The following is a 23,172-nucleotide window of genomic DNA, read 5'->3' as shown; positions in this document are numbered from 1 at the left end:
TATGTATGTATATTCATATATATATATATATTAACATTAACTAGTGCTGGGCAATATGAACACAAATCAATCTCACTATTAATTGTAAATTTTACGACGATTACAGTTAATGAACGATTATTTTGTTGTATTTTTGACCCTCACAGTTCAGTGACGAGGCTTGTACTGTAAATATGCTCCAGTATTAAAGCTGGGATATTTTTTTCTAATGTGGCTGGGAGCTTGTTCCTCTCTTTTTCTGAGCACAGTTTATGTTTGGTGTCTGATTGTGCTTTGGTCTCTGAAATTGATAAATTTTAAAAAATGTATATAATCGATAGAGACAAAAATTTATCGATCAGAAGTTCTGAATTTCGATTTTCAAATATTTTTCTTTAATTGCAAAGCCATAGCATTAACACAGCAATTTGGGGATATATATATGCACTTTAGATTTGTCCTGCCTCCTCATCAGCGTCTCTCCAGTTACAGGGGTGGAACCGTGCTTGCATGAGGGTACAACAATGGTGAAAACAAGAACAGGGAAAGAAGAGAACAAAGTCAAAATCGTTAAAAACCACCAGTTTTTGGAGTCAACAGAGGCTCATTCTCAGTAGCAGCTGAGACCAAAGCATGTCACCAGTGTTTCATTACAGCCTCGCCACAAATACTTAGGGAAACCCAGACAAGGTCAGTTGTTGTTATTTTGAATGTGCAGTGGAAATATGCCCTAGCCAGCTAGGTCGCGCTACAGTGTAGGGGTTTCTTAAGTAGCTGCTAAGTGTCTAACTCAACATTCTAATTCTTATGATGTATCAGTATTATAACAGACTGGCTTTGATGTGCCATGGTAATGACATTTTTTAATAAAACTGTGCCAGCGTGCAGATTCATAACTTGGTTATTGAAGTCTGATTGACTCTGTGTGTAACCTGTGTGCATGATTTCTGCCGAATCTGCTTTGCTAGTCTTGCCGATGGCTTTGCATTGTGCCTGTATTGTGTGCACATCAGTGTGTGATCAAACAGTCTACACCTTTCTGACCTCTCTCACTTCACCCAGGACTGACCGCTCTCTAATGTTCTTGTGGTGTGTAGTTTGCTGTAGTTGGTCGTAGTTTACTGTAGCTGTAGCCTCAATGTTTGTTGTGGTTCTTCACTGCTGCTTTCAAACACTGGGTCACATGGTGAAGGGAATTTCTTTCTCTCTCTCTTTGTTTATCTTTCATGTTTGTGTCACCATGCAATCCTCCCTCCATCTCACCCTCATTCCCCATTTCCTTTCTTTATCCCTCCCTTGTTCCATCTTTGTTAAATCCGTCCTTCTCTCTACACTCCCCATGCCCTTCATTTCCTCCTTTCTTTACTTCTTCCCTACTTTATTCCCTTGTTCCTCTCTTATTCCCTTCCGAACTCCCATGTTCCCTCTCCTCTTTTTTATCATTGCCCTCCCTACATGTCTTCCTCATTCCCATGTTCTGCACCCCCCTTATGTCTTCTATCTCTCTCTTTTCCTCCATGGTTCCCTCTCCCTCCCTACCACCCATACTTCTACACCCATCCCTCCCTCCCCTCTGCCCTGCTGTGTGCTGCCCCTGTAGCTGAGGCTCCACCGGTGCAAGAGGAGAAAGGGGCTTGTTTCCGTCTGGTTGGAGCCGGTGCTCAGTGTTTGCACCCGGTCTCCACTCAGCTGAGTAAGCAGTTGTGCTGCTGCAGCGTGGGTAAAGCCTGGGGCCCTCACTGTGAACGCTGCCCCCTGCCTGGAACAGGTAAGTCCCCCTATACACCCCCTGCTCTCCTCCTGGATATGTTTTATCACTCCTGTCCTCTCTTTTCATCTATTTGCATGAGTGTGTGCCACCGCTCTGCTCCATAGACGCTTCTCAACGCTGACCCACCATCACACACGCACTCTGTCCATGTCCCCTCTTTGTGTGTGTTTGAGTGCGTTTTCATTTATTTATTTATTTATTTATTTATTTATTTATTATTATTATTATTATTATTATTTTCAATCATTGTATCTACATTTGAAGAGATACTGTGTATAATATATAGTATTTTAGTAATATATAATTAAATAAACACATAAGAATATTGCAGTGGATTTGACATGTTATATAGCTGGGACAGGGGTCAGTCATTTTGTTTGTTTTTAAACTGAAATATCAGACACACAAAATTGCAACCACTAAACATTTAGACACCCAGAAGTTTTTATTTTATAATGAACAAAATTGTATGATCTTTTTTTAAATGATTTTTTAATTACACTTACACTGACTCTATTCACAAAACATCTTTTAAGGGGAAATTGTTCAAGTTCGGCTTTGCCGGAGCATACATGAACAGCTGTGTCTGATACACCCCTGTCTATAGCGAGTGTGAGAGATACTCTGTACCGTTAAATCCACTTGTTATCCATTAAGATGTTTGTGTTTAAAAGAGGAGCTTCAGGAAATGTGTGTTTTCTGAGTGCTACACACTGTTGTTTTTGGCCTCTACTCTTCGTTTGCTGGATGCAGAACAAAAGAGAGACCTGCCCACACCCTTCATCTACTCTCTTCTGGGACCCTGCTGTGTTTGCTCTTATTACTAAAGATTTACTTTGTACTTTGGAGTGACGACACTCTCCAGGAATGGGAGTACTTCAGTGGGAGTAAATCTTTGAGAGCTTCCATATAGAATTGTAGATTATAGATTGGACCGGATTGGAAAGGCAAAAAAAAAATGCCCTGCATCATTTTAAACAAGATCATCTTTTAATTGACAATCTCAATGACTATCACTAATTGACTATCAATGAATCAAAGCACCCACAGAAACACACACATTCAACTACGGCTGGTCAAGAATCAAACAGCTCACATTAAAAATATATCATTAATTTAGGCAAGGCAAGGCAAGGCAAGGCAAGGCAAGTTTATTTATAGAGCACCTTTCATACAGAAGCAATTCAAAGTGCTTTACAGAAAAAGAAATTACATTAAAAGCCAGAGTAAAATCATAAATTCCAATAAGACAATTACATAAAAAGAGTAAAATGATTAAAATGATTAAAACAATTTAAAATGACAATAAATGAAAAGAAATAAAAGAAATAAAATGCCGTTACAGAAAAGTGCAGAATATTTTAAACTGAGCTGTAAGCCTGCTCAAACAGGAGTGTTTTAAGTCTTGATTTAAATGTGTCTAACGTTGGGGCACTTCTAATATTCTCAGACAGCTGGTTCCATTTAAAAGTGGCATAGTAGCTAAACGCTGCCTCTCCATGTTTAGTTTTGACCCGAGGCAGGACTAACTGACTAGTTCCTAAAGATCTGAGATCTCTGCTCGGCTCATATCTCTGTAGCAGATCTGATAAATACACTGGTCCTACCCCATTTAAACATTTATAAACCAGTAATAACACCTTAAAGTCTATTCTGTAACAGACTGGTATCCAGTGTAAGGATTTGAGGATGGGGGTGATATGATCTCTTCTCTTGCTCCGAGTGAGAACTCTGGCAGCTGCATTTTGAATCAGCTGAAGATGTTTAATGGTCTTTTTTGGAAGTCCAGCTAAGAGACCATTACAGTAATCAATCCTGCTAGAAATAAAAGCATGGATAAGTTTCTCCAGGTCTGGATTAGTCAGAAAATCTCTAATCTTACTGATGTTCTTAAGATGGTAAAATGCTGATCTAGTAACCGCTTTAATATGACTACTAAAACTGAGATCTGAGTCCATTAATACACCAAGGTTGCGAGCCAGTTCTTTAGATTTGAGGGCTCTCGAGTCCAGATACGTAGCCAATCTTTGTCTCTCAGTGCTATTCCCAAATAGTATAATCTCAGTTTTATCTTTATTCAGCTGCAGAAAATTGTGTCCCATCCAGTTTGTGATGTGTTCAAGGCACTTGCTTAATAAGTCAACTTAATAACTTTAGCAGTTACCGGTACGATTTTAGAATAAGACTACACTTATAAATGTTCCTAAATGGTTTACAATCTGTTTATTAATGGTTGTTAATTAGGTAAATGTATTCAAATAATTAAAAACCATTTCGAACACATAGATAGAATTTTTGCCAAATAGTGAACCCACATCTATCTACACTGTTAAACCTCAGATCTCTGGATACTTACCCTACTTTGTCTTCTCCATCAGTCCACATTAAACCTGTCAGCTTTAGCACATTTGTTAATACCTTTATCCCCTTAACATCCAAATTTAAACATTTAATCTCCAATAAAATGTCTTTTTTAGACATTTATGATAATGTGGTGAAACCTTAACATTTAAAATGACTAGTTTCACATTCTGAAGTTTCTACATATTCTGCCCTTTTTTGTTTGATTGTTTTTTCATTGCACTGAAATCCTTTTCAAACCCTAAAATCCATGACATTCATTCTTCAGTCCATCAAATCACGGCCCTGAACGATCAGCAACAGGTCCATATGAATGTGGAAATTGCTGAGAAGTTAATTGTTAAACAGCTTCTTACTCACCACTGATTCATTGCTTGCACTGTCTGACCGATCTTCAGCATTCAAACAGTAATCCAAATGACTGTTGTCCTCGCATACACTTGGGCCTGCTTCCAATGCAAAGAAAAACACGACCTACTCACTTCCCCTACTCCTTTCCATGTTGGAATCCAAGACAAAGTGTTACACTTAAATGTCTAGAGTTGTTACTGTTGTTTTGCTATTTTTTTTATTTGTATGATTTTATGATTATTTTGATTAATATTGTATATATTGTCAGCTAATTTGAATCATTATGACATAGCTGTAAACAAAAACGTTTCCAATAGTTCACTGCTGGTGAGTGCATCCACTTCAATTCGGAAATTCAGCCATGAGCTTGAATCTACCCAAGTGGGAGTGTCTAGTGGAAGTGAGGGGGGTGGATATTTGGAACAGGCCATGGCATATTTTTCATAAACAATGTTTATGTATGTTTTGTAAACACCGTTTCTGTGTTTCTCAGCTGCGTTTAAGGAGATATGTCCCGGAGGCATGGGCTACCATGTCACCACTCCCTATGTCTACAAGCCCAAACCACCTCCATCCAACCCCCGACACCAACCGGATATCCATGGGCCACCCAAGCCTACCATCCGGCACCAGGAGCCCACCCTGGGGGTCTTACCCCTGCCCACACTGCAGCAGCCTGTAGAGGCCTTTAGCTTCACTGAGAGACAGCTGCCCATGGTGCCAGGTGAGCAAGGAGCACTATCTATACATAAGTTCCATGCTTTAAATTCTCTGCTTTTAATTCTGTTATGGCCAGGTTTGTGGACATCCGCTCATCCGACATTTTTTTTCTGAAATGTTCCTCTGTCCTCCTTTCTGCATTAACTAGATGTATAAAACATTTTGTTGTGTGGATTTGATTTAGCCATGGGAGAATTAGTCAGATCATGTATTGATGTTGCATGATTAGTTTCTAATCACAAACACAGATTAATCAACACTTTGAAGATCTTAAGTCTTCTCTCAGTGACTCTCTCTCTCTATCTGTCTCTGTCTCTCCCACTCCCCCTTTCCACTTTACCCCTCCACTACCCACACACCCACTCACATATGCAGACATTATCGCATCAGAGCTTGGCACTAAACAAAGAAAAGAGACTTGGCACTGAGGCAGAGGATAGATTACTATTAATGAATGCCAGTTTCCTATTGTGCTCCGTGTACAATGAATACACAGGACAGATATCCTTCTCTCTCTCTCTCTCTCTCTCTCTCTCTCTCTCTCTCTCTTTCTCTCACTCACTCACTCACTCCTTCAAACACACACACACTCATTTATATGCATGTCCTATTTTTTAAGTACTATGTAACCTATTTTAATTTAATAAATTAACAGATTATTATTAATATTATTATTATAACAGACATTAAAAAACAAACTCCATTCACCGGCAGAAATATCAGCCAATATAACATTTACAAAGTAAAATCAGTCTCATTGTTTTCAGTGTCTTTAAATTATATCCCAGAATTCCTACGCAGGAGTGTTTTCTCTCTCAACGCTCTCAAATAGTATGCACCATACAGCTTTTACTACCATTCCCCCTCAAAAAAAATCTGTCCATAAAGCTTTTGTGCTTCTGAAATATGAGGCGTCCTTGGCTTTAAGCACAAACATTAGTGGGATGGCTGTGACTTTTATTAACATTTCATCCCAGGGCAGTAATTTCACAGCTCACAGTCGCATTCAGACGGCTCAAGGTGATGCCTTCTTTGCTTCGTGAATGGAATGGTTTTATAATATGTGACTGGAAAGGTAACGTCTATTCCATATGTTGGTTTGGAATGCAGGAATGGGACATGGGAATCAAAATTTGAAAAGAGGGCTTTTGTTAAGAAGTGTGGAAGCCTCACTGTGGCCTGATTGGTTTTGTTCTCTTTTTGTGTGGTTTCTTGTTGAATAATGGTGTGCAGTGGCCACAACCGCATCGGAGCAGGTAGGTCGGGCTCCTCCTTACACAAAAAGGCTGTATGCACCTGCGCAGCAATAATGCAGCACTGCATGCACCAAAGCAGCCAGCAGACATGACACAGGAATCCATCCAGCAGCTCCATATGCATGAGGACGGCTTCGTCACTGCTGCATGAGGCAGTCATGCTAAACTCTCTGCATTCAGCTGAGAGAGAGAGAGAGAGAGAATGAGAGAGAGAGAGAGAGAGAATGGGTGATGTGTGTGTATATGTTTTGTTAGTTCTCTTTTTGTTGTTTGTGTTGTGCAAAGATTCCGTTTTTATTCTATTTCTATTCAGTTCAAAACATCAAAATGACAACATCATTTCTACAATCAATGTCCATTTTATCAACTCCACTGACCATACAGATTCACTGTTCAACTGGAACAGACAGTATTCTGGCTTTTACTCTTGACTTTTGCATACTTTCACCCTGTTCTTCAGTGTTTTAAACTCTCCAACAATACTGCTGTGTCTGATCCACTCTTATACGTTTCAAAAACTGTCATACCACCACCAGATTGCTGCCACTGCAGTGCTCTGGATTTTCCACCATGCAAATAATACCTGCTCTGTGGTGGTCCGGAGAGGGTTCTGACCATTAAAAATGGTGAAAAGGGGCTAACAAATGGTGCTTTTTTCACTGCATGGGATCATCTCACCACGACACAGCTTGACTTGACTCGCTTTTAGTTGGTCACTTTTCCACTAGAACAGCTCCCCTGAGAAATGGAGCTTGTGACATTGCAAAACCCCATCTCTGGAGCTTTGAAAAAAACGTTTTTAGAAGTTAAAACTTAATGTAACATGGTAAGGTTAGGTACTGTTGACTCATCATGTATTCGCGTGTTGTTGTTTTTTAGACTGAACATGTCTCTGAGCCCCAGTCCTCATAGACAAGTTGACCCTGTTTCACGTTCAAGGCCGGGACGGTGGCGCACCAGGTAGTGTCGCAGTCATACAGCTCCAGGGACCTGGAGGTTGTGGGTTAGATTCCCGCTCTGGGTGACTGTCTGTGAGGAGTTGGTGTGTTCTCCCCGTGTCCACGTGGGTTTCCTCCGGGTGCTCTGGTTTCCACCCACAGTCCAAAAACACACGTTACACACGTTGGTAGGTGGATTGGTGACTCAAAAGTGTCCGTAGGTGTGAGTGAATGCGCGTGTGTGTGTGTGTGTGTGTGTATATGTCTGTGTTGCCCTGTGAAGAACTGGTGCCCCCTCCTGGGTGTATTCCCGCCTTGCGCCCGATGATTCCAGGTAGGCCCTGGACCCACAGTGACCCTGAACTTGATAAGCGGTTACAGATAATGGATGAATGAATGTTTCATGTTCAGCTTTTGCTGGAGAGTTTCATCAGCCACCTACCAAGGACCATTTGAAGGAGCGTTGAGCTTCAAAACACCTCTGTTCTACTTGGTTGGAACCATAAGTGAGCAGGGACTAAAGAAGAGCCAGGTACCAGATTTGGCCTGTAGAAAAGCAAAAGAGTTGAGCCGAGTCGAGTCGAGGCATGTAGGTTCGATGCAGTGGAACCAAAGTAAGCAGAGAAACAGGTTTAAGAACCGTGCAAACATATGGTAAGTGGATCTGATAAAAATGGACAATAAATGTAGAAACAAGGAGGACATTTTAATGTTTTGGCTTATTGACATATGTATCTTTATACAGTAGCTCCAGTGCAAAATTAAAGAAGCACATTCCACAAAGAGATCTCTTGGATGAATGCTTCTACTATATTATACCCTAACTCTGGTTTGGAAACCCTCTGAGGGTGGACTTGTGATGATATGATGAAATACAAATTGAATCAAGAGGTCTTAGCCTCTGAATCATTCTGGCTGTAGAATTTATTTATTTATTTATATATTTTTATTTATTTATTTATTTTGTGTGTGTGTGTGTGTGTGTGAGATGAATCTATATACATATATATGTGTGTGTGTTTGTGTGTGTGTGTGTGAGAGAGAGAAAGAGTGATACCTAGAAAGCTGTTCTGCTGGTACCCGCTGTTCTTTCACTTGGCTGTAAAAGCTCATTCAAGCTTTTCTCTGCCATCATGCTTTGACATTTACTGCAGCCTCGCTGTGTGCATGAGAGAGAAAGAGACATGCAGCATATACAGCTTACACTTACTATTAACTCCTACATCCATACGTCAATTTGCAATACATTTTCTTAGATTAGTGTTTTATTGTGTGTGTGTGTGTGTGTGTGTGTGTGTGTGTGTGTGTGTGTGTGTGTGTGTGTGTGTGTGTGTGTGTGTGTGTGCGTGCTTGTGTGCGTCTGTCTTTTTGAAGGAGATTTCTTCCTCTGGTGGTATTGATAGGTCTGTAGTAGAACAGCATCAGCTGTCTCCTGGTGTGTCCACTATACCCATGGAGCCTGCCTTCCCAGGTGTTTAACATATACATCTCCCTTGACTTTTTGTGTCTGTTTACAAAGGGCTTACAAGTAATGGAGGTGAGAGAAACCCCTATGAGTTCAGTATAAGAAACCAGCATAGGCCAGGAACCAACAAAATAATGTGTATGTGGTCAACAAGCATGACTCATGATCAGCTAAACCAGCACCAGATCTATATGGAATTGATCTTGTCATTGTTGAGCAGATTTCATCTTTTTTTTGTTGTTTTTTAATCACTGGAAATATTATTAATTTATGTAAGATTTTACCCAAAGCCCATTTCCAGAATAGCTGAGACATTGTGAGGCAATATGTAAAAAAATTAAAATTAAATAAAAATAATTAAATAACATGTATTTATTAAATAACCTATATTTAATAGAAATTATTACAAGGAAAACAACAGGTTCCAAAACAGAATATAAGATGAAACGTGCTGTGGTCTGACGAATCAAAATTTGAAAACATTTTTGGGATTCATGGATTCCACCTCCTCGTGGCTGAGGTAGAGAGGGACAATACATCTTGAGGGTGCATTAGTGCAAGTGGCATGAGTGGCTCTAATCTAGATCTATCACCCATGAAATGAAATGAAAAACACTATAAAGGAGACCCTGTGCTGTGGTGCAGCTGAAATAATGCAACAAGCAAAAATGGGAAAACTTTTCATTTTCAAAACTACAGCGACTGGTCTCCTCAGTTCCCAAATGTTTACAAAATGCTGTCAAAAGAACAGGTGATGCAACACAGTAATAAACATACCATTGTCCCAAATTTTTTGGAACCAGTTACTGGTATCAAATCCAAAATGGTAAAAAATGTTTTTTTCTAAAAATAATAAACTTTATAGTATTCAATTAATACATTTTTGTCATTGTACTATATTCAGTTACATTTGGGCTTAAATCGATTGCATATCATTGCATTTTGTTTTTTAATGTATGTTTTGGGAAATGGGTTTAGAGTTATAATGAAGCGTCCGGTATTCTAGAAATACTAACTATATGTGATCGGCACTGGACAGTTTATAGTTATGAAGGTTATGTTGATAATGACATATTTTCATGTATTTTGCATAAATCTCTTGTTCTAATTGGATCTCGGGCATAATGATTTATTCTAAGGTATTCCAAATGTCTCATTTTGTGTCTCATACCTGTCTGACTTTCTTTCTTTTCTCCTCTGCTCTCTTGTCCTTTCCCTTCCTCCAGAGGTAGTGGAGAAGACCTCACCAGCTGCTCCAGTGGCCATCTTGCCATCCAGTGCTAGCCAGAACATCTCTCCAACTCAACTGGCCGGTAGGCCATCCGAATACATAAATATGACTTCATCATTTCATATAGGGTCCCCTGGTAACCTTGGCTTTATCAGGCTTTGTAATACAGGAGCACCTTGTAGCTCTATAATCACAGACTATAGTCTGTCTGTTGCACTGAAAACTTTTTTAAGCCCCTATTCATCATGTTCTTCAACGGTCAGGTTCCTCAGGATCACCACAGGGTATGTATGATTTGGGTGGTGGTGTCATTCTCAGTGCTGCAATGACACAGGCAGTGGTGGTGTGTTAGTGTATTTACAAGTGGATCAGACACAGCAGTGCTGCTGGAGTTTTTAAACACTGTGTCCACCCACTGTCCTTTAGTTCTTCATCGGTGGACTCAAGATGCTGTTACTTTGACACTGAGCACTTTAAAATTCTAGCAGCACTGCTGTGTCTGGTCCACTTGTATAACACACTAACACACCACTATGTCATTATCACTGCAGCACTGAGAATGACACACCACCCAAAAAATACCTACTCTATGGTGGTCCTCTGGGTGCAGGGTGAACGGAAGCTAACAAAGTATTCAAAGCAACAGATGGATTACACTTTGTAATTGTAGAACTATAAAGTGCTCCCATATGGTCAGTGGAGCTGAGAGAATGGTCATATTATGTGTGGACTGTGTATATATAGATTGTCACTTACTCTTTTAGTCCACTACATCATTTGAGCACAGCACCTGTCCTTCACATTGTGTGAAGATTTTGTTATGAATGGACCAGTAGAGAAGCTACAAAATGACTTGTATTAGAATCTTTTAAATTGATTTCCATTGATGGCTAAGCAGTTTTTTCCTTCTCCTGTAAATTTACTATTTTGGAGATGTGTAGTGACGATGTGTAAAATCTCTCCTCCTTTCCCTCCCCTTCTCCACTTCTACATTTGTGTTCTTTTCTTCTGGATGTTTCTCAGGACATGAGTAGAAATAGGTTTGAAATACACTCTCTCTAATATCCTCGAGTCTCTCTATCTCTCTCTCTCTTCTGTGATCTATTTAAACAGACTTTATAATAAAACAACTGCAGAGACACTTTTTGCCTTTAATGCTTTCCCCAACATAGCTACTGTCAATCTGCATAACACTTGCTCTAAAATAGATGGTGTCCATCTTCATCACTGTGTGGAATCTCTCAGCTCACTCCAATAAAAAAAGTGTTTCCTTTTGGATGCGTAAATCCCCCGGACATTACAGGGCACTTGGCTTGTTTTAGCCCCTTGTTGCTGTGGCTATTCTCACCAGCAGGGTGTCTGCTAAGTGCTGTAACTAGGCAATACAAAACTTATGTTTTTATTTGGATGTTGTCTGGATGAGGCAAGTGTCTGGGGAATACATGCCTTTGAAACGAGAGCAACGTTCTGGCTACAAGTTTGCTGGTGACGATCTTGGAAGGGACTAGACCAACCTGCTGCAGTGATATTTCTGCTCAGTTTCGGCAGGCTGATGTCCAACTGCTTTTGTCTCTCTCTCTCTCTCTCTCTCTCTCTCTCTCTCTCTCTCTCTCTCACACACACACACACACACACACTCTCACACACACACACACACACATTCTCTCTCTCTCTCTCTCTCTTTTTCTGAAAGGTGACACCATATTAAACACCCACAGAAATGTTATGAGGATTGGAGATGACAGATGTTCAATAAACTAAGCAGTGTAATTGGCATTCATAGGGCCTTCTTTATTTAACTGTCCTTTCTCCCTTCCACTGAGCCATATTCATATCAGAACACTATTTATGGTTACGAATATCATAAAGTGTAATAATTTCAATTTTGAAATAGGTTTAGATTTTAAATTTGGAGTGTGAGCCCACATTTTATATTTTATTTTTTTAATTTCCAAACAAAACAGCCATTTGTTTTTCAGCGTTGCAGAATATGACTCTCTGTCTGTGTCTCTCGGCAGAGGTTGATGAATGTATTATCAGCTCTGACATCTGTGGCCAAGGCTTCTGCTTTAATACAGCGGAGAGTTACCTTTGTCACTGTTTTGAAGGCTACAAACTGGACGATGAGAAAAGGACGTGCATAGGTGAGAGACCACCACTCATTTCTCATCTAAATGTGCATTAAATACCTCCTGTGCAAATCTTCCTTCAGAGTAAACAGTTGACTGTTGTTCTCATTATTAATCTATGAAAAGATTGCTGCTGTTTTGATATGAACACTCGCTTTCCTAATCAACCGAGCAGTCACTTATCAATCAGTTGGGTGTCTGACCTTGTTTGTTGACAGATATTGACGAATGTGAAACAGTCCTGTGCTCTAACGGACAATGTAAGAACACTCCTGGAAGCTTCCGGTGTGCGTGTAACCTCGGATACATCCCAGACGAGGGGGCCACTAGATGCATCGGTAAGACCACACAGGTGGTGTCTACAATACAAAAAGAGATGTAAAAGCAAGGAATAAAAAAAAATCAAATTCTCCCAATTTCACTATAACATCATTTGCATGTATTCATCCAAGATTAGGACCTCCTAATCTTTAGTCACCTAGGGTAACAAACAAGTACTGGAAACCGACCAATCAGCATCATGTGTTACTACAAACAAAAGCTCTATTTCTAAAAATAGTATCATTATAACTGGACACTGAACTTACTGGAGTAAGACAAAAAGGCCAAACCATTAGTTTAGTGCCTAGGAAACACATGAAATTTAGGCTGTTCTGCTGGTTTTACACAGAGTGGATAAATGCAGGTCCAGAAAGCATCAAATTCAGGTCCTTCCCATAATTTAGTTTGAGCTGCCCTGGCACATTTGAGGCTGGTTTGAGATGATTCAAGAAGCCAGGCAGGTGGAATAAAATCCTGGAGAGGATATTTACTTTTACTTTTCACCACCTCTGTCCTTACAATACTGTAAAGTGTAATTATGGGATTCATGGTTATGTCTTCACTAGAATAATATATAGAAGAGAAATAATATGCAGAAGGCTGTAACATAATTTAAATCCTAAACTAATTTTCAGCTCAGTGAAGTCTGTATATAAAGCTGCTTGTTTTTCCTCATGCGCTTTTACCGCTCTTCTGGCTCTGAGTGCAGTTTTGTGGGATCTAGAGAAAGAGGGGACATCTATTTCTAAACCCTGCTGCTTCTACCCTCAAAATGAAGTAAATGTATGCCGCCTGCCGCTAGTTGGGTTAGCGGCTTAGCGGATGAGGGTCTGTAATGACAGTTGTCGCAGCTGTTCACAGACCACAGTGTTTGCAATAGTTCCTCCATCACACATTTCTTTTGGACAGTGTATTCTTGCCACAAGTTGATTTCAGAAGATTTTCAGAGCTTCCGAAACTTCCGGCAAATGTTGATGTGACATACTTCATTTCTTTGGTCAAAGTTATATATCAGATTTGCTATTTTCCAGCCGAAGAGGTTGCCCATGAAAATGAATTCATTCATATTTTAGAATGAACTAGATTGAAATATGATAATATGATAGGCATAAAACAGCGCTCATTTATATTTTTGGTCATTGCTTTTCATGAAGTGTTCCTGCTGGGACAAGATTCATTTTACATTGGTAACTGGGGTAATGTTATCATCATAATTATGACCTGCTGGACTTCTGTTCAGTGGTGTGTTCAGACGAGACCAAACTCACTGAGAAGGAACTGATGATAATTACATGACAAACAAATCCCATCTGAATAAAACTTCATTTACTCAGGTTCTCTTTGTACTGTCCTTCTATGAACAACATAGATACTGTATAGATCCATATAGATTACACTAGGTGTCATAATATCTCTTATCTCACAAATATTGTCATTTTTTGCTCTCTGAAATACCTCTAAAATGACTTTTCAAGAACAGCATGAAACAATAACCAGTATGAATATTTGATTTCTATGGAAACTAACAGTTTATCCTGGAGTACAACTCTTCTTTTTGTTTCCACTCTGCTCCTCCTTTCCATCGCTCCATTTGACATCTGTTAAAGGAGAGACAGTGCGGCCCACCCAAGGCCAAAGGAAGCCCTGGAGAGTCTCTCCCGAGTTGATTTAATGAATGCTATTTTCTCTCGTGCGCCCTTTCTCTTCCCTTCACTTGTTTTCTCTATCACCCTCACTTTTTCTCTGTCATCTGCTTGAGTTTCCTCCCTCTCTCTCTCTCACACACACACACACTCACTCTCTGGTTCTCTCACTCTCTCTGGCAGATATAGATGAATGTGAGGTTCCTCGTGTGTGTCCTGAGCATAGTCAATGTGAGAACTCTCCAGGCTCCTACACCTGTCATGAGTGTTCAAGCGGCTACAGGTTTGGACCGAGTGGACAATGTGAAGGTACTGACCAGTGCTCACAGTTAAACCAACTCAGCCTAGACACCCATTTTACACAGTATAGTGTTAATTTGCTTATTTTGGGATTATTAAAGTTATTTCATATGAACATCCACAAAATATTATCTGTTTAGCAAAATATAAATTGAAAGACATTTGAAAGAAATTCAAGGATATTACGATGGGTATCATATGACACAGATTTTGCACCAGCTGAGTTGGATAACAGATTTAAATATAGGTTAAATATGGGTGTTTCATCATACTGTATAATATCCTCAGAGCATGGTTTATATTCCTTTCAACAATTAACAGACCATTATAACCTAAAGAAACATGTGGGACATGTTTTTGGCAAAGTTTCAAGAATCACTGTTTTGTAATTATTTATTTATTTGTTTATTTACTCTGACCGCTATTTCTGCCAATCCTCTACTGTTTGGAAATATGGAAGTGGCCCTGTTTTATATTGTACCAGTGATGATGGAGGGAGAATTGGGAATGTTCAGGATATAAAGGCTGTGCAAATTTGGAAACTATATAATGCTACTTGTAATTAATGTTTGACATCAACGCTTCTGCCTCTAGCACCTTTTTTTCCTCCGTCTCCTTTTTTCCCCATTTACAGTTATGTTCTGTAAAAAAAAATATATATATATATATATTAGTGTTCAACGTTTTTAGCATTCCATATTCGCTATTTTGCTGTTAAGTTTTGTAAAAATGTGAAGTGAAATATTATTTTTCTTATTATTATTTTCACCAAATCACAGCAAATGCTTGAAAATGGAAGTGGTTCATTCATCAGATGATTCATGCAGATAGATTTGGAAAATGTTTATTAGCCTTCAACCTTGACTGATTCTATTACTTACAGTTGTTCCATTTATTCAATTCCTAATATATGATGCATGTTGTGGAAGAAATTAGACAAGCGACCTTTCTTGATTATATTTCAGGATGGTATGTTTGCTCATCTGGACAGTTCAACCATGTTAATCCCACATGGATCATATAATGAGGCTATAGAGGAGCTCTTGGCCATGTCAAAGGGTGTTAATGATGGTTAATGGATGGTGTGAATGAACAGTGTAGAGGAACTGTCTGGGGGCTGTTCATCAGAGCTCTGTGTTTTTGCAGTTGAGGTGTTTTCTTTCAAAACCACTTCATTAATAACTGTACGGCATTGTAGCACAAAGACAGAGGGGATGGATGAGCCCTGCTCCGCCCAGACCACTCATTTCATTCTCACCTCTTTGGGACAGCAATAATAGCCATCAATTAGACCAGGCCTCTCTGCCAAAAAGCGAGCCACTTCAGCCAAAGAGTCATTCTCATGCTGCCAAATAGTGAGCAAGATGGATGAGAGGGTGCTGTCAGACATTGACACGGGGTTTCTTGCTTTCTTAGTCTTTGGTGTGTTCTCCTCTTCCTGTGCCTAGTGGTCTTTGTCTTCTCATTTGTTTCTGTCTCTCGTGTCTGACCCCCCCTCCCCCGTCTCTCTCCCTCTCTCTCTCTCTCTCTCTGTCTCTCTCCCCCCTCCCTCTTTATATTCCTTTGTAGATGTGGACGAGTGTCAGAATGGAAGTGTATGTCCTTCTGGTCTCTGCTACAACACACTTGGCTCCTACATGTGCAGCCCATGTCCTGAGGGGTTCCAGGGCAAGGATGGACAATGTGTGGGTAAGAAACTAAAGAAAAACATTTCAAAGATTTAGAGGAATAAAGTTGCATTTTCATTCAAACTCAGAAAAAGATTTGCCTTGCAAATGCAAGCCAGTGGCATCAGCATATAATTTATGGAGTATAACATTAACTTTTAAAAAAGAAAAAGGTTTAGCTGCCCAGAGTAAACATACATACAGTGTACACTATGTCTGATAGATTCATCACTTCATGCATGTCTCTTCTTACCCTGAGATGTCTGTTGCTCTGGAACAAGGTAAATAAGTACTCATCAGATTACATGTCCTTTCCATTGCTACAGGCTCTCTTTTCCTTTATTATTAAACACCACTGTGTGTTCTACTGTCTTTAATAATTCGTTGGCAGTCTAGAACTCCCACTTGAGGGCAGATGTAATGGTTTTATGTTCAATATGTGCTTACTGTGATGGCATGTGCTTTTCTGACCTACTGAAAGGTCATAAAAGTTAAAGACCCACCATACACTGGAAATTCATGTTGTTGTTATGAACACTATTAATCTTTTCCTGAATATGAGTGTAGCAAACCCTGAAGTTTCACAGGAGTTGCACAGCGTTCTGGTTTAGTATCGAGGTTCACCATGTCGGAGTGATTGAAAGTACACACTCCCCTGGCTCATTGCTCCACCATGCTAGTACACAGCCCATCTGTTGGTGCACTATTTGTTAGCCATCCTCTAAACCTTTCTTAATGGCCTGTTTCTGACCACAGGACTGCTCTTGGCTCTTTAACTTCCCTAAGGATGTCACTGAAAGGTTGAGAATGGATCACCATCTTCTTGTCACATCTTTTCCTGCGATTAGAAACTGACCAATGACAAATGGAGTAGAGGGCAGCTGGCATAATGCGTGAAATATGATCTATATTTATAATTTTACACCCACATTTCTTATAGTGATGTATGAGGATGGTGGAGCTCATTAAGCAGCAAATGAGAAGCATTGTAAGGGGTTTCTAATAAAGTGAATTCTTGGAGGTACAAATGATTGGTTGTCAACAGCATTGCGACTATCTTCTCATTATGTCCCATGTCCAATCTGTGCACAGATATTGATGAGTGTCTGGACAGAACAGCCTGCAGTAATGGTCAGTGCTCCAACCATGAAGGCTACTTTGTCTGCAGGTGCAACGAAGGCTTTGTTCCGGTTCCTGATGGCAAAGCCTGCACAGGTAATGTCGCATATCAGTGGTTTTATGGAAAATTTCTTGTATTTAGCCCTCCAATTGTTCACATATAATGGTTGTGTGGTTCCATGTATGAGGTATCTTCAACTCTAATATCTCTGCTACACACAGTGTAAAAGAACAACAGTCTTAGGCCTCTTTTCCACTGTGGGGCTGAACAGTTTTGAGAACAGAGGGTAACTCTCCTGGTGGCTGTTCCACACGGACGCGGTTTGGCACGGAATGCTTACATATGGTGCTGATCCTGGTACTCTTAGCACAGTTAACTAACTGTACTCAGGGCCACAGAACCACCCTGTGGGTGGGCTTAAATGATGTAGGGATCTGCTAATTGGTTCATTAAGCCTTTAGTAGTTCAAATATGACATTATTCTGCAACGCAAATTTTTCATCATTCTCTTCCTAAATTATGTATCTATAACATAACTTGACCACGCCTGTCCTTCTGTTGGCCACATATAGATAATGTGCTGCTTTGCACACAAAAAAGACATGTGAAAAAAATGTAAACAACTCATAGTTCCTTATTAATTTAGCATGCTAACTTGCATTATTATTACGAGATGCTGTTCACTTCCTGCACCTGATTTATCAATGGAAAAAGATACCATAACCAGGCTAATGAGCATGGAATGGCCTCACGAACCTTTTGGCCCTGCACTTTTTACTGGGTTCACCTATCTGCTCTACATTGAGTGAATGTTCATTAGTTGTGTACAAATGTGTTAAATTCAATATAGTGGCCTGTTTTGCCACTACAGTTCCATATACAGGCTGTACATGGAGTTTTCTGAAACCTTACCAATATTTACATAGTACATCAAAAAACAAAAACAAAAAAAAAACAATAAAAATGTGTTATTTGACCTTTAACTACAGCAGCCATTGGTGGAGATGAGAGAAGCTACATAGGAAGATAGATGTGCCTCTGGGAGGTTGGATCCTGTTTGAGACACTGCAGATTTATGATGAGTTTTGTGCAACATTCTGCTTGGCCTGTGGATTTGATTTTTAGTGGATTTTTTCAGTCTCAATGAGAAAGAGGGACATTTTTCAGTCTCTGAGCAGTGGCGGATTCGCAGGAAAGTCACGTCTGACACTGACTCGTTCGATTAAGCCCCGAGTTCCATCTTGTGATCCTGAAGTGTCCTGGCGATGGTCACAGTGTCTGACCATAAATCACTGGGAAGTATCTGGCAACTTCTCACTCACTATCAGGGCTGCTTCTGGTCGGCTCAATCAATAAAGGATATTCAGCGTTCTGTACAGGAGCGTATTTCAAGGACATTAAAGCATATAGAGGTGTATTTGTGCAGCGTATGTGCCGATATAGTTTATTATAATCATAAAGAAATGCAGGAGCCTGAGGGGAAAGTTGTTTTGGACTGTGATGTAGGTTCAGTGAGAAATGAGATATGATGCTCGGTGTTTGTGAGGCTGCAGTGATACCAGAGCTGCTCTGACATTAGGGTAAATTGAAATAGGAGAAAAACAGCAATGAGAAAGCCATGTAAATCCAAACGTGTGTATATGCTTGTGTGTGTGTTTCAGATATTGACGAGTGCCAGGATGAAAGTGTGTGCACAAGGGGTCACTGTCAAAACACAGAAGGGTCATTCATCTGTAGCTGTGAGACTGGCTTCAGGCTTTCTTCATCAGGAGAGCAATGTGATGGTATAGAACCTTATACACATCAAACATCACAGTCAGTAGAAAATCAAAACAATAGAAAATTTCTAGTCAAAATTTTCACGAAAAACAAGTTATTAACACAGTGTCATTCATGCAAAGCACAATAGGGATTTTCCACCGGTGAGGAACCGGAACGTCTCCTGTTGGTGAGCCTAATTTGGAACAGTTCAACACTTTTTTACCAACATAAATTAGTTCAGGGCGGCATGGTGCTGCAGCAGGTAGCATTGCTGTCACACAGTTCCAGGGTCCTGGGGTTGTTGGTTTGAGCCCCGCTCCGGGTGACTGTCTGTGAGGAGTTTGGTGTTCGGCTACAGACAATGAATGAAGGAATGAATAAAATGGTTCACAAATCAGAAGAGTTTGTCCAACCAAAGAAGAGTTTTTCACTGCGAACAGTGACATCGTCAAGCTTCAGAAACTCCAGAAAGAACTGTATGGGTCATTTACAACGTCTTATATAAACATATAACAGGAAATAAAACAGGAACATGCTCCGTTTGTGTGTGTTTATGGGGCTGACATCATCGTGCCTACTTTCCTCCACTGTTCACAAGCTCAGCAAAACAGATGGCTCTGAACTCTGCAACATTTACCCACATGTATCATATCTCACTCTTATCTGGACCTGTTCTAAACAAAGAATAAACAAATACTCTGTCATGACCCTATGTGTTTATCTCTTGCACTGGTGTTACATTCAGCCAAAGCTATGCAGGAATAGAGCAACCCCACAATGCCCCCCACTGGTGACGTATCTTTGGTTCCTATCTAAACCGGTGGAAACGTGGGCTGTGTTCACTGGAGAGCTCCAAGCTTCCAAGAATCAGGAATGGAACCAGTTTTAGAACCAGAGTTTTTTTGTTGGAAAAGCGATAATAGCATTATTGAATGAGTGAGTGAGTGAATGAGTGAGTATGTATGAGTATGTGAGTGAGTTACAAGCCAGTTTCCACTTGGTGAATGTAAAAACAGTCCACTTAAATGGCAAATAAAATTCCACACAGCCATGCAGAGCACTGTGTTTCACCAAAATTCTCTCCATTTCATCTTTGAAAGATGGACAAATCAATTGAGATCTGAGCAAATCCACAATTGTTTCTGTCCATCATTTAACTTTGAGGACTCAACACCATGGGGTTGAAAGGAGGTGTAGCTGGAAATAAGCCCAGGGACTACACACAACTAACACTACATATTAGTTGTTGATCCTGACCCTATGTTTTATTTATGTTTAGATGTGGATGAATGTCAGGAGTTGTCTCAGCTGTGTAATGGTGTGGGGCAGTGTGTTAATAACATGGGCTCATACCAGTGCAGCTGCCCGCCAGGGTACAGACAGGTCAACAACACCAGCTGCCAAGGTAAGACTCTACATCCTAGGTATTCAAACTGGGGCGCAGAGGTGGAGCTGATGAGATGTTAGATATTTACAAATAATTCTTTAAAATGTTCTATCTTTATAAATAAAAAGTTTAAATATTTTTATATTATCGTATTATTTTCACATTCTAATTTAGTAAAATTGGTTTATTTGATTTTTTTTTTTTTGCATGTGTTTGTGTGCAGATGTGGATGAGTGTGTGGAGGAGAGTCACCTTCGGCTGAATGGTGGAGAGTGTGTGAACACACAGGGTTCATTTTACTTTATCTGTGAACCTGGATACGTGTGGTCACAAGACCCGCCCAGCTGTGAGGGTAGGTAAACACAAACACACATACACACACAAAACAATTCACACATATACATATACACACAATCATGCCACACAGAAAATTATATAAATATATTTATATCATTATTTCTGTTTTACACAATCACACTCACTAGTTATGTGGTGGGAAATGTGACCCAAATTCACGCTGATGCCATTGATAGGGGCAGTAATATTGGGTGGCAATGGTTTTTCTTTGTGCTGCTGAGGCTTATTCTATTGTCCAGTAATGTGATTCAGCTGAAAAGCTGCACTCTCTGCCTTCGTGTTTCCTCAAGTCAGAGAAAGTGAAAGAGAGGGAGTCAGAGTGTGTGTGTGTGTGTATGTGTGTGATGGGGGAAGGGGGTCCTAATGTTTTTCACATTCAGACGGCTGCTGTTTCTCCTACAGTGGGGAGGGTGCCAGCGTGTGCTCTGCCAGAGTTGTTTGAAATGCCCTTTTCCTGCAGTAAAAAGAAAGAAGGAAGCTTTTCAGCTGACTGTCTAGACATGGAGGAATATTTTAAACTGAGCGCTGACACGCTCCAGCCTCAGTGAACCAATCCACACACGAGTGTGCTTTTGTATCTTTGTGCTGTTCCTTTGTATATACGCGGATCAGCCATAACAGTGCAAATCACCGTTGTGTTTCTATGCTCACTGTCCAGACCCTTAGCTCCAATGATCATACAAGAACACGTTGTAGTTCTTCAGTTTGCTCTGAATAATTTTTGCCCAGCACTACACACACTAACACACCACCATATCAGTGTCACTGCAGCGCTGAGAATTATCCACCACCTTTTAAAAAACACCTGTTCTGTGCTGGTCCATTGGGGGTTCCTGACCATTTGAATGACAGGGTGAAAGCTGGCAAATAAAGTGTGCCAAGCAAATCCAGCAACTCTATACAGAACCATCAGAAGAAGTCCTGATTGGACATCTAGTCTATTATTATACATGTGTGTGAAATCATTTACTCAAAAAAAAACCCAATCAACTCTCAGCCATATGCATGTGTTTTAACAAGGATTTTAGCGATATCTTTTTTGTTGCCTGCTTTTTCACAGATGTGGATGAATGCCTGGATGGCAGTAAATGTTTGAACGGCACTTGCCTAAACACAGATGGCTCGTTTCGGTGCCAGTGTGGTGGAGGCTATCGGCTGGACCTGGCCACTCACACCTGCCAGGGTAAACAGAACAGAATCTGGTCACAGGTTGATTGTTGATTGGTTAATCGCTGATTGGTTGATTGCTGATTGGCTTGTGTGTATGAAGTAGTTAATGCTGATAGGCTGCTTGTGCCGTTTGCCAGATATCGATGAATGTGCTGAGTATGGGCAGAGTATTTGTGGGGGATGGAATTGTGAGAATACACCTGGAAACTACAGGTGCGTGGTGCCCTGTCCAGCAGGACACACACGTAACGCAGAAGGAGGGTGTTTGGGTGAGTCAATGTGGCCATTGCACAGAATCATCATCACAATAATCTTCAGTGTCACTGTCCATTTTCTGCTGTTACTGCTGCGGGGCTGTTTCCAAATGTAGATTCATAAAGAGAGTGAATGGACTTTAGAAATTAAAATGGGAATCTGCTATTTCACTGTATACTAGGGGTAACGTTTCAAAAAATGCACTGATAAATGTATTGTATTGTTAATTGTAAGTACTATTGCTTTCGATTAGGTACAGCCCTATACTACTGAAGGGGTCTCCTGAGCTTGTGCTGCTGTTGTGCACCATTCTGAGCTTCAGGGTTTTTGGAGTTGAACCGATCTGGCTTAGCCAAGCTGCTGTCCAGTCCACTGTGTACAGTGTTTTATATAGTGCTTCATTCTGCCTTTTTGTCTGATGATGTATTTATGCAACCTTTATTCCTTTTGTCATCCAATCATATTCTTCTCTGTTATTACATGCCATCATTTTCCGCTGCTGTTTTCTGCATTTTATGTGTTGGTGTGCCACATACTTTTATTACAGATATTTACTTGATTAGTTTTGTGATTATTAATGCTGTTATTAAAGTGGAAAAAGGGAATTTGGATGGTGAATTTACATCAAATGGTCTTTCCTCTCCTTTAATACTTCAATGAAAAAAGAAAAGAAAGAAAATGTCATTTTTAAAGATGTTTTAAATCTCTCTCTCTCTCTCTCTCTCTCTCTCTCTCTCCCTCCCTCTCTCTCTCTCTCTCTCTCTCCCTCCCTCTCCCTCTCTCCCCAGATGTGGACGAGTGTGCTCTAAATAAGAGTGTGTGTGGGGGACATGGACTGTGCCAGAACACTGTGGGCTCATTCATGTGCCAGTGTGACCCGGGCTACCAGGACACTAATGGTCAGGGCTGTGTAGGTGAGTGGAACTAATGTGTAGCTAAAAGTGCCTTGCTGACTTTCTGAGTCACATAAGGGCAGCATTTTCTAATTAT

At 40.3% G+C, this 23,172-nt stretch overlaps 1 protein-coding gene across 5 annotated transcripts in view; it reads left to right on the top strand.

Annotated features, from left to right (window-relative positions):
* ltbp1 (latent transforming growth factor beta binding protein 1) overlaps positions 1-23,172 on the top strand; it is a 116,887-nt gene that overhangs the window by 75,584 nt on the left and 18,131 nt on the right. Inside the window, exons 11-26 of one of the 5 annotated variants that reach the window (XM_066670971.1) lie at positions 1,580-1,747; positions 4,956-5,186; positions 6,416-6,438; positions 8,751-8,847; positions 10,068-10,154; positions 12,091-12,216; positions 12,420-12,539; positions 14,349-14,474; positions 16,035-16,154; positions 17,225-17,347; positions 18,914-19,036; positions 20,293-20,418; positions 20,624-20,752; positions 21,818-21,940; positions 22,065-22,196; positions 22,971-23,096. In XM_066670971.1, coding sequence (XP_066527068.1) covers positions 1,580-1,747; positions 4,956-5,186; positions 6,416-6,438; positions 8,751-8,847; positions 10,068-10,154; positions 12,091-12,216; positions 12,420-12,539; positions 14,349-14,474; positions 16,035-16,154; positions 17,225-17,347; positions 18,914-19,036; positions 20,293-20,418; positions 20,624-20,752; positions 21,818-21,940; positions 22,065-22,196; positions 22,971-23,096 — 1,980 coding nt within the window. The remainder of the gene's footprint in view (positions 1-1,579; positions 1,748-4,955; positions 5,187-6,415; positions 6,439-8,750; positions 8,848-10,067; positions 10,155-12,090; positions 12,217-12,419; positions 12,540-14,348; positions 14,475-16,034; positions 16,155-17,224; positions 17,348-18,913; positions 19,037-20,292; positions 20,419-20,623; positions 20,753-21,817; positions 21,941-22,064; positions 22,197-22,970; positions 23,097-23,172) is intronic. The other 4 variants (XM_066670996.1, XM_066670988.1, XM_066670979.1 and 1 more) reach the window with 4 other exon arrangements.

The sequence above is a fragment of the Hoplias malabaricus genome, chromosome 1 (assembly GCF_029633855.1).
Source record: "Hoplias malabaricus isolate fHopMal1 chromosome 1, fHopMal1.hap1, whole genome shotgun sequence".
Lineage (NCBI taxonomy): Eukaryota > Metazoa > Chordata > Actinopteri > Characiformes > Erythrinidae > Hoplias > Hoplias malabaricus.
The sequence above is the reverse complement of the archived record's forward strand: the minus strand, read 5'-3'. Positions and strand labels throughout refer to the sequence as shown.